Source organism: Setaria italica, chromosome IV (genome assembly GCF_000263155.2).
Source record: "Setaria italica strain Yugu1 chromosome IV, Setaria_italica_v2.0, whole genome shotgun sequence".
NCBI classification, from domain to species: domain Eukaryota; kingdom Viridiplantae; phylum Streptophyta; class Magnoliopsida; order Poales; family Poaceae; genus Setaria; species Setaria italica.
Genome location: NC_028453.1, coordinates 7717145 through 7728599, shown reverse-complemented (window position 1 = coordinate 7728599; position 11455 = coordinate 7717145). Strand labels below are relative to the sequence as shown.

The 11455-nt window shown below is 46.6% G+C and overlaps 3 protein-coding genes across 4 annotated transcripts; 1 reads left to right on the top strand and 2 right to left on the bottom strand.

Moving 5' to 3' along the window:
* Positions 1-270: 270 nt before the first annotated feature.
* On the bottom strand, positions 271-2707 carry LOC101786053 (agamous-like MADS-box protein AGL66). The gene is made up of 11 exons (XM_022826225.1): positions 2474-2707; positions 2297-2362; positions 2137-2155; positions 1944-2008; positions 1787-1817; positions 1631-1692; positions 1456-1555; positions 1248-1307; positions 1013-1164; positions 729-915; positions 271-662 (listed from the first exon to the last, which is right to left on the bottom strand). The coding sequence occupies exons 1-11, from the start codon at positions 2656-2658 to the stop codon at positions 450-452; spliced, it is 1140 nt and encodes a 379-aa protein (XP_022681960.1). The 5' UTR covers positions 2659-2707; the 3' UTR covers positions 271-449.
* Positions 2708-6243: 3536 nt separating this feature from the next.
* Positions 6244-9496, top strand: LOC101776203 (2,3-bisphosphoglycerate-dependent phosphoglycerate mutase). 2 transcript variants are annotated; one of them, XM_022825818.1, is made up of 9 exons: positions 6244-6632; positions 6910-7145; positions 7253-7476; positions 7574-7692; positions 7791-7947; positions 8206-8307; positions 8407-8526; positions 9037-9084; positions 9174-9496. In XM_022825818.1, exons 1-8 carry the CDS (start codon positions 6316-6318, stop codon positions 9079-9081), a joined length of 1320 nt encoding a protein of 439 aa, XP_022681553.1. In that variant the 5' UTR covers positions 6244-6315; the 3' UTR covers positions 9082-9084; positions 9174-9496. The 2 variants fall into 2 exon arrangements, with proteins under 2 accessions (XP_022681553.1, XP_004964988.2); XM_004964931.2 differs by having other exon boundaries at positions 6247-6632; positions 9171-9496.
* Positions 9497-9884: 388 nt separating this feature from the next.
* On the bottom strand, positions 9885-10736 carry LOC101785652 (syntaxin-22). The gene has a single exon (XM_004966751.1). The coding sequence runs from the start codon at positions 10734-10736 to the stop codon at positions 9885-9887; it is 852 nt and encodes a 283-aa protein (XP_004966808.1).
* Between the last annotated feature and the right edge of the window lie 719 nt (positions 10737-11455).

Genomic DNA, 11455 nt, shown 5'->3' with positions numbered 1-11455 from the left:
CCATACTAGAATAATAAGCAGCCGGCTTGACTTTTGTGTGTCTCATGGGAGGGAACCAAGCATGGTGCCATGCTGGGTAGCCAAGGCATAGATTCCTTTAAGGTTGGGTTTGAAAAAGGTGAACCCTATAACTGAGATGACAAGCAAAATTAGGTTGATCTGATTGGCTGCATGCTAATAAGCACTCTCTTCAGCTTATCAGCTCATCTCCCCCCCAAAAAAAAACTCTCCTCAGCTATACACAAATCGTTCAACTATATTGATCGAAGCTAGTTCAATTAATTATTCTTATTTCATGAGAAAACTATAGATAGAAAGCTGTCTACCAAATGTAAGACATAATCCATGTGAAACTAGAAGAGATCAAACACGGCGTACAATCTCAAGAAATACACCGCGTACTGATGTGTCAGCTTGTTAACGCATGGACTGATTGAGCGCGTCATCAGCTAGCCCATGTTGACCGCGCCGCCGGGCAGGCCGCCGTGCTCCTGGCCTGCGGCGGCGGCGGCGGCGGCGCAGTCGCCACCCGGCGGGACGCTGGAGCAGCTCCCCGCCGCCTCCACCGGCGGCTCGTGCACGTGCGGCGGCGGCGGTGGCGGCGGCACCATCGGCGGGGGGGACGCCAGCACGGGGTCCACCATGGCGTCCTGGATCACCGCCTCGAGCTCGTGCACGCTGAACCTAGCCGTGGAGGGCTTGTCGAGCTCGTCGTCCCGTGACGTCACCTGGTCGTCGTCCAGCGGGAAGGGCGTGGAGGGGATGAGCGCCGAGAGGAAGTCCGTCGACATGTACGCCTGCTGCCAGTCCTCGCTGGGCCCGCCGTGCTGGTCCACGTGGCACATCGCCGCCATCCCCCCCGTCGGGTCCACCCCCGCCGCGTCCCGCCGCATCGAGTCGAACATCACCTGCTCTCTGAAACAGAAAAAAAAACAAGGCCGTCGCGGCCCAGCAACATCATCAGCAATCAAGGGCCCGGCCCATCGTATCTGGTAGCAGCTAGTCGGTCCACCTGAAGGCCAAGATCGGGTCCTGCCCAGCGAAGATGGACGCCCCGTCGGCGAACCACGAGCCGACGTCGCCCCCGACCCCGCCGAACGCGCCGACGCCCATGTCCCCCTGCTGCTGCGGCGGCGCCGGCGGCGGCGGCGGCAGGCCGAACACCTGCACCCGCGCGCGTTTTACATTAGTGAGTAATAACCGCTCGTTAAACCGGATCGGCACCAGTAATTACGTCCACCACGTACGTGCTGCATGTCGGAGGGCGAGGGGTCGAAGGGGCCCATGTGGTTGCACAGCAAATATTTCTGCAGTGAATGCGCGAGAGATCCGGGTCATTTACCCTGCTCGATCACGCCATCTTGCTCCGGGTTGAAATTTTACGGCGGCGATGGCGATCGAGCTGGAGAATCAAATAAGGAGCCTGATGATGAGGTCGACGACGGAGTGACTGACCTTGCGCTCTTCGACGCGGGCGAGGGTCTCCATGAGGAACTTCTCGGTCGCCTCGACCTCGTTCATGGACGCCAGCGACAACGGGTCCGGCTCGAACATCCTGAAACGAAACGATGAGGAAATCAGGCATTGTTTGGATGAGGGAGATGGTTATAGAAGCATGCAAAATAAAGACCTGATGCGCTCCTCCAAGGCCTGCACCTGGTGCTGGTATTTCCTGATCTCATTCTGAAGCTCCTGTGCAGGATTACACGAAAACACCTGGTTATCAGGAATAATCTGCAGTATGCTTCGTTGGATCATAGATCATTTCAGATGATTTATGGGTTACCTCTATGTTGGAGTTCACTGGCCCTTTACTGCTCCCCAAGATCAGCAGTGCAGCAGAAAGAAGCAATGAGAATCGAACAGTTAGCATCAAGGAATTGCCAAAACTATTTCACACGACACGAATCGAAAACAGAAAGGTTCAAGAATGGGCGGCATACTTGGGCGTGAGTTGCTCGGCTATGTCACCCTCGCACTTGAGTTGCGTGAGCATCTTGATCAGGTACTGAATTTTACGACGTGCATGTTCAGTCGAGACGGCAATGACAATCAGTTAACGAGGCTCTTCTATCTCGCAGCTCACATCAGAACGAAACAGAACGAAATGATTGAAGAAATTCGTTGGTATCTCACCTCTCTGTTCCGAACTATTCTGCAGTACAGAAATCGGAGAATAAGTAGTAGGTCGTAAGAAAATTTCTGTTTTCCTTACTTAAAAGAGAAAAATGTTCTTTCGCAATGCAGGAAAACGGAAAAAAAAGAGCAAAAAAGAGGGGCAATTGGCAATGCATGCCCACGAACGTACCCTCCTCTGTCTTGCTCCGGGAGATTGATGTACTTCGTGATCACGTCCTCGATCCTACAAAACCAACCGGAGCATGTCACGGTGATCGAATTCGACCGGAGCATGCAGACGGGGAGGAGGAGGAAGAAGAACAGGCGACGACGACGACGGGGCGGATGAGATCACCTGCGGCGGCCGGAGAAGTGGCAGAGGCGGTTGGAGGGGGAGAACATGATGAGGGCGATGTCGATGTCGCAGAGGACAGAGAGCTCGTAGGCCTTCTTGATGAGGCCGTTCCGGCGCTTGGAGAAGGTCACCTGCCGGTTGGTGGTGTTCTCGATCCTCTTGATCTGCAGCTTCACGCGCCCCATGGCGGATCGCGGTGGCGATGGAGATGGAGGAGGAGGAGGAGCGGCGAGGCGCGGGAGGATGAGGCCGCCGGGAGTTGATGAGTGCGTATGAGAAGAGAGGTCGGTGGGTTTGGTGGGCGGAGAGAGTTTGTCGGGCGGGGCTGACCGGTCAGCCTGTAACCGCGACCAACAAACCGGCGCAGTAGCAGTAGTAGTATACTATTGTGGAGTATGTGATACGAGTACACCTGTATTCGGGTGTCCACAGACGGGCCCCGTGGGCTACTGCGGCCGGGCCGCGCGTGAAGATGCGGGCCGAGAGAGCCTTCGCCCCCACGTAACGAAAGTGGGCCGACATGCTGGGTTAAATGGGCTCCCTTCTCCTCCTATCCTGTTGGCGTCTTTTTCTGGTTGGTTTGGTTCTGCCGGAATTTTTTTGTTTTTTATTTTTTCTTTTACGATTTTGCAGAAATAAATACGATTTTGCAGAAATAAATAGTTGATTTAAATATTCGAAAGCTCCTTTCAGTTGAACCGGCGATAACTCCCCACGACGCTACACTTTTAGAAAATTATAACTAATTCATATGAACTTGAATGGAGATAAACTTTATATGAAAATTGTAGATCTCGACGAGATCTACAACTTTGTAGTTCAATTTTTTTCATTTGGTATCATTGATGCTCAAATAATTGACACAAGTTTCAGATCTAAAATTGAATTTTAGATCTGAAACTTGTGTCGATTATTTGAGCACAAAGATGGCACCAAATGAAAATAGTTTGAACAACAAAGTTACATCTCATCGAGAGCTACAATTTTTATATAAAACTTATCTTCATCCAAGTTCATATAAATTAGTTATGATTTTTTGAATGTGTGCTGCCTAGTTTCAATCTAAACTTTGAATTTTAGATCTGAAACTTGTGTCGATTATTTGAGCTCCAAGATGACACCAACTAAAAAAAGTTTGAACTATAAAGTTGTAGATCTCGTCGAAATCTATAATTTTCATATAAAGTTTATCTCCAACCGAATTCATATGAATTAGTTATGATTTTTTAAAAGTGTATTATCCAGAGAGGAGGGGCGGAAGCTTGCTTCCGCCGTTTGATCCGAGATAGAGATCAATTTCTGCAAATTTTTGGATCCATTATTTATTTCTGCAAAATCATAAAATAAAAAATAAAAAATAAAAAAATTCGGTGGTCGGCTCGCTCGTGCTGGTCAGGCGACGTAGCAGCCTTTTTATTTGGCGGCGCACGGCAGCCCCAGCCCCCAGCTCCCCCGGCTAGGGTCTTGTTTAGTTGCTCAACTTTGAAGATGCAAAATCACTGTTGTAGCACTGTAGCACACTGTAGCGTTTCGTTTGTATTTATGAATTATTGTCCAAATATTGACAAATTAGGCTCAAAAAATTCGTCTCACAAAGTACAACAAAACTGTGCAATTAGTTTTTAATTTCGTCTATATTTAGCACTCCATGCATATACCGTAAGTTTAATATGATAGGGAATCTTCTTTTTGCATAGTGTTACAGTTAGGAGTTTGGGGGACTAAACTGGCCTCAGATTGGGTCCTCACCGCTCGTGCCATTGACCAAAGGAAAGAACGGGAGCAGTTGGCGGCTGGGTTTGGTTGGTGCCTCGTGCGGTCGTGCTTGCAGCCCTGCAACGCTGTAAGTATTCTGGGGTGTTTGGATCCTGGAGCTAAAGTTTAGTCCATGTCATATCGAATATTCGGATGCTAATTAGAAGGACTAAATATGAACTAATTACAAAACTAATTGCAGAACCCCTAGGCTAAATCGCGAGATGAATCTATTAAGCCTAATTAATCCATCATTAGCTAATGTTTACTGTAGCATCATATTGTCAAATCATGGACTAATTAGACTTAATAGATTCGTCTCGCGATTTAGCCAAGGGGTCGTGAAATTGGTTTTGTAATTAGCCTATATTTAATACTCCTAATTAGTGTCAAACATTCGATGTGACAGGAGCTAAAATTTAACCCGGGGATCCAAACACCCCCTCTGTATTCAGGGTAGTTGGTGATCCATCGCAGATTCGCAGGAGGTATGGATTCTGGTAGACAGAGCGGAAAAGGTTGGAATCGCAACAGCCTCCACGAGTCGCCGGTCCGTCACAACGTTAAGTGTGTTGGACGTGGGTCATTTGGCGATAGTGGCATCCACGTGTGAGCAAATCAACAAATCCCACAGTTCTCCAAAAATGTCATTAAGCAAAAATATCATTAATTAGGCAACATTAATTTCAAGAAATATCATTTCGGAACGAATTTTGGTGCGGTGAACATGTTACACGTCGCCTATTAGAAAGCAGACATGCAGCTAAATTTTCCAACCACGACTCTGACTGAAGCCCTACCAACATGAGAAATGACTTCTCATGTAAAGTTTTGAAGGAGTTGGAACCGGTTTTGTACAGTCGAAGCTAAAAATAATGTTTCCTAGATTCTCTATCCACACATTAATGGTGAGTACGAAAAGTGTCCTTAACTTCTTCAGTATTACACACGAATTATCACTCAAGTCACGTTCCCGTCCCTCAAGCCATAGTCCTCTCGAGGTGGCGACCCTCAGTGGGCGAGGAAGAGAGTGTTTAGAGAGAGGAGACGGTTAGATTCCTCAGGCTGACCGGGTGTGGCAGCAGGTCGGGGCACCGACAACCACCATGGGCGCGTGACTCGCCAGCCCTGGCTCGACTGGCATCGACGCTAGAGGTGTGTGACTCCGACACTGGGAGCGTGCGCCCTTCGAGTCTCATTCGTCGGTGTGGTCGTTGGTGCGATCGTGACCTGGTGGCTCATCCTCGTCTAGATTCAGTATGCATGGTGGAGAGTGTAGACAGACATTATGTAGTAGAGGATGGGCAACAGGAGTGATAATTGTGTACATGATCGGTTGTGGAGCCACTTGATGTGTTTGAGGTGGCATGGAGACAAAGATAAGAAAGGTGAATGGATAAGGAAGAAAAAAGATAAAAAAAATTATTGGTTAACGATAATGAATATTCATTAATTCTTTTCATTGCATATGAAATCACATTACAAATTGAGAAAAAAATATAAAATTCATTTGTTAACCAAGTTAGGGGCACATTAAATATTTGGCATTTTTCATACGTTTATCAAGAAATAGGAGACGTCATTGTGCCAAACATTTTTTAAATGACTATACACCATACAATTTCTTTCATTAATAAGATATGTTTGGCTTCCCATAAAATTCTATAGGTTAGATGAGATCGAGTATGGAATTCTATTTACCCACATTAAATTGAGTATCCTAAATGTGCTCCTATTAACTAGGGAGAGAATCTCAAAGGTATATTCTCTTCTCCCGGTGTGTTCGTGTGGACACGTGCACTTGCTTGGCCAGTTGGTCACCGTCTTCCTCGAGGTGTGCTACATCGGTCCAACTAACCTGCTGCTAGTTTCGTAATCATGGCCCCATGGTTGTCAACAGGTCATATTGACCAAGCCACCATGGTGATATCTTATACACAACAGCCCCTTCTACGCATCCTCCCCTCTAACGAGGGTTGAACGAATGTTTGAAATGCAAGCTTCTCGGAAGAACACAGTAAAAGCTGTTCTATTTTTATACTACCCATATTTCTCAGAGCCTGAAACATGTTTCGCACACAAAAATAATGGCCAATCGTCTTCTTGCCACTTCAAATAGAACAGCCACCACGGGCAGGAACCAACCAAACAAACAAACACGCACGCACCTGCCGAAGAGCTTGGGAAAGGGACCAGCCGGAGAACCAACAACCTTTTTCCCTTGTCTTCTTCTTCGGTTTCCTCGTTGCTCCCGGCGATCCCCTCCACCCCCCAGAGCTCTAGATCTCTCCGACGTGCTCTGCACTTGGTTTCGCCGAGTTCTTGGAGTCCAGGTTTCCAAGAACCAGAGCTATAAGAGGGGGCACCCTGTTCCATCATCCTGGTGCCGCATTGAGTTCTTGAGGTGCGCTTCTTGGAGGATTCGGTTCCTTCTTTTTTCTGTTGATGATGCGTTTTTGTTATTCCTGTGTTCTCTTGGGAACAAAGGCAGAAAAGTGTTCGTCACTCTTATTTGGGTTTCAGGAATAGTTTGATCCATGGCTAAATGGTCGAATAAAGGGGCTAATGCAATCTGTTCCATGATAAAAATAACTGAAAATTTACTCAATCTTTTCCCTGAATTCCTTACGCAAGTACAGCCATCTGACTAGTGACTAACTGCTTGTTTGTTCTTGGTATAGAATGGCCGGGGCTGTATCTCATCATGCTCTAGCATCTACACAATCCTACCGGCGGAGTGCCCAGAACTCTAGATTCGAGAAGAGGACAGGCAATGTGCGCTTGGTTTATGAAGGAAGTCGCCGTTCTGGCAGCCAGAAACTCGGTTTAGCTTGCGCCTCGGGCTCGCAATCTTCTGTTGTTGAGCCGGTTCAGCTACCATCGGATGGCAACAATGGCCACACCCCCAGGAAATCAAGTAACTATGCAAATTTCATTGGAATCAACTCTTTTAGTGGTTACCTATTATTAGTTTCTTTGGGGCATAAAAATGGTTCTGTAAAGCTGTTATCTCTGTCATTGCAGGTGAAAGTGCTCTTATATTGATTCGGCATGGTGAATCGCTGTGGAACGAGAAAAATCTGTTTACTGGTTGCGTCGATGTGCCCCTGACACCAAAGGGGGTTGAGGAGGCGATTGAGGCAGGCAAAAGAATTTGCAATATCCCGATCGATGTGATATATACTTCATCGCTGATTCGTGCTCAGATGACTGCAATGCTTGCCATGATGCAGCATCGGCGCAAGAAGGTTGTGCACCATTTCCTTTGTTAAACGTTTTGATAATTTCTTCCATCTTGTGTACCAACTGCGCTGACAAATTATATTGATGTATATTTATTTACAGATTCCAATCATCATGCATAATGAGAGTGAACAAGCTCACAGGTGGAGTCAGATATACAGTGAAGAAACAAAGAAACAGTCCATTCCTGTTATAACAGCTTGGCAATTGAATGAAAGAATGTAATAGTTTCTCCTGCTTATCCTTAAATTAGCATTATATAATTCATAATAGTTGTTTCATAGTTTTTTTCCTTGAAACATCCCATGACATTTTCTAGGTATGGTGAATTGCAAGGCCTTAATAAACAAGAAACTGCAGATCTATTTGGTCAAGAACAAGTTCATGAATGGCGGCGCAGTTACGATATTCCTCCCCCAAATGGTGAAAGCCTAGAAATGTGCGCTGAGAGAGCTGTTGCTTATTTCAAAGAGCAGGTGATGCCATAAACTTATGCCAACATTAATTGAATGATGCAATATTTACTTGGGTTACTATATCCTTTTTGGTACTAACTATTTGTGTTACTATACTATCAAGAGCTTCCTTATCATGAGTTCCTAAAGCTATGATGAGGGTGTTATATATACTGAATTAATTAATTAATTGCTCCATTGTACACTGTATATGTTTACTTTTGTTTCTATTGTGCTAGCTCATCAAATTTAGGACCTGAACATTTTTTTTTCCTACAGATTGTTCCTCAACTTGTGGCTGGAAAACATGTAATGGTTGCTGCACACGGGAATTCACTTCGTTCAATTATAATGCATCTGGACAAATTAACTTCTCAGGAGGTACCGGCTTTGTTTTCTTTTGTTCTTTTCTTTAAATAAAACCCCCAAAAAAACGAGTTGCATTATGTCGAATGTGGGAATGAGACTTTGTCCCTTCAGGTAATAAGCCTCGAGCTGTCTACGGGCATTCCTATGCTTTACATATTCAAGGAAGGAAAATTTATTAGACGGGGGAGCCCAGTAGGACCTTCTGAGGCAAGTGTTTATGCTTATACCAGGGTAAGTCCCCATTTTAGTCTTTTCCAAAGAAAGCATTCAACTCTTTGTCAAAACAAAATCGATTGTTCTATCTACATGCTCGCAAAGCTCATATATTTGTGATTGTACATGATTGGCACCGATGAGCCATTTCATGTACAACTAATTTAAATAAACTTTCATTGTAACAGTGACAATTTTTACTAAATATTTGCTAAATGTAGAAATGAACATATAAATTATTTCATTTTAATAAGTTGTGCATGTTTGATGTCAAATTGTCAATAGTTTTGCTGCTCTAAGGTAGCCATTACTTTTTACATTGTAATTTTTGCTTTCACACTGTAAACTACTCATCAAAATGTAGCTATTATTATTTTTTACTTCATATTAAATCGTGTTACACATGGTAGTGGATAACATGCGCATATTATCCTTTCTTTAATTTTTCATGAGTGCCTTGTTTTTTTCCTTTATGAAGTTTCACTATTTGTTAACTTACGAGTATTGTTCGCCTTAACTTGTGTGCAGACATTGGCTAAATACAGACAAAAGCTTGATAACATGGTTCAGTAAAAGGTCAGTGGAAAATGCAGCAATTTTCAGGTTCCAACATATATTTCAATAATGTAGTAAAACTCATATTTTTTCTCATTATTTTTCAGAAGACTTTCCACTTCCATATTGACCAAATATTTGATGAATATGACTTTATTTTCCGAAGAAATGATTAAGAGGACTCTTGGCATCAGCAGCATTGTTTTGAATAGGAGAGAATTCCAACTGGGTGCTTCTTTTGCAACAACAAAGCCCATGTAATTGATTTAGAATGGAAAGAGGGGAGCAATGTACATTGGTTTTTCCAAATTTTGTTTCCCCAGACATGTTGATACACATTCTGCATAACACATGTAAACCCATATCCATATGTAATATAAATTTTCAAGCCAAAATTGAATTATTCTGAGACTATGGAAAAAAGATATGCTTATTTTCTTCTTTAAAGGTAAAGATCTTTACCGATCTCTAGAAAACAAAGAAGACTTAATCAAATGCTTTCTTTGGTTGGCCGAGTTTTTTTTCTCAAATGTTTTCTAAGACTTGACTATCTGTTCTTTTAGAGACGCAGAATACAGAATGCTGATACAATACAGCTCATTTATTGGTCTAATGTTTTTTCATTATTTTCATTTTTGCACAACAATTTATAACACTATAGAAGATGTGAGTAGGAGCAAACTTCAGGCAGTTTTCTGGACATCTGCAGTAAATCAATCCAGGGTTACATATCAAATTGCACATAGTTTTTACAACCCAAAACGCAAGAACTCTCCAGCCAAGCTCAGTTATGAGTTATGAATTATGATACAGTTATCATACTACGTTACAAACACTAACGCAAAGATCATCATGACGAGCCCGAAAACAGTGAGCAGCAAGCACTTCATCGACGAGTTGGACTCCTGCGTCAGTGCGGCCCTCGTGAGCTGCTCCTCCCCCTTGCTTGTCTCCATGGCGGCCGTCTCGATGTTGGACTCGACGATATCGATGGCCCCTTGCTGGCCATGGACGAGCTTCGCGAGGTCCCTGAAGATCTCGTTGATCTCGCTGATCTCCTGCTGAATCTTGCATATCTCCCGCTCCCGCTCCTCGACGAGAGCCTCGTTGAAGGTGATCTCGTTGTCCAGCAGGGCCAGCTCCTGCCTCCGCCGCGATTCCACCAGCTGCTGCTGCATCTGTATGCCGGATTGCTGATCGGCGCCGCGTGTGCCGGTGCCGGCAGCGCCAATGTTCAGTTGTGGTTTCGAGAGAGAACCGTAGCTTGGCGGCGACGGAGTACGGAACGCACGACGGGCGGCGGCGGTTTCCTGGCGGTCGGCCTCGATGATCCGGCCCTGCACCCACTGGAGCTCCCCAAGCGCGGCCTGGAAGTCCGCGGCCAGCCTGGGCCCGACGGTGGCCGCGGCGGCGGGGTCGGCGAGCCTCCGCGCCGTGTTCCGCGCCAGGCGCGTGGCCTCGGCGCGCGCCCTGCGGATGCGCTCCCGGACGTCGCGGGAGTCGCCGTGGCCCCAGCGGCCGGCGGCGGCGAGCTCCTCCGCGAGGCGGCGGAGCGCGGACACCTTGGTGTTGATCTGGAACACGCAGTGCGCCACCACGGCCTGCGGCGGCGGCGGCGGGCGAGGCGGGAGGCCCGACTCCAGGTCGTGGTGGAACACGTCCTGGAAACTCATCGGCGCCGACACAGTGGGGCGTTAGTTGGTGATCTAACCACTCGTGAGTTGCGAGCGCGGGGCGTCTCTTGCTTACGTTGTTATCCTGTGATGCCGCTGGCGATCTGCGTGGGGAGTGGGGAGTATTTGAGGACGGCGCCGAGCGGCAGCGGTGGAGGCTGAAGCGCGGCCGAGTCGGAGTGAGTCCGAGAGGTGGACTGATCCCACGTCCGACACGGACTTCGGGAGGCCCCGGAACGGAGACGGTAACCATTTCCTGACCAGCCGCCACTCCACCAGCGACGGGGGAGGGGGCGCATCGGACTGCGACGCTTTCGCCGCACCACCGGCGACGACGCAGGACGGCAGGAGGCACGGACCGCTTCTCGCCGTCCTTCTGCCCGGCTGGAAAGGGAAAAAAAAGGGAAGAACAATAAGATAGTTTAAAAATAATAATAAAAGGACCAAGCTCAGTTAGGGCTCCAGCCATCCATTATATGGGATAGATGAACGTGACGACCCAAGTAGTCACGAGAGCATTTCTTCATCACTTGGTATATTTGGGGTGGGAGAGGTTTGAACTCTCGACCTCAGCATAACTGACTATGAGACCTATGCGCTAGCCAACTGCGCCACCACATCGTTAGTGTTACGCTGCGGAAACATTTCCAGAAAATTTAAGACGGGACCAGCCAAGCTAGCGATATGTCACAACTCACAGAATCACGTTTCTTTCTTTC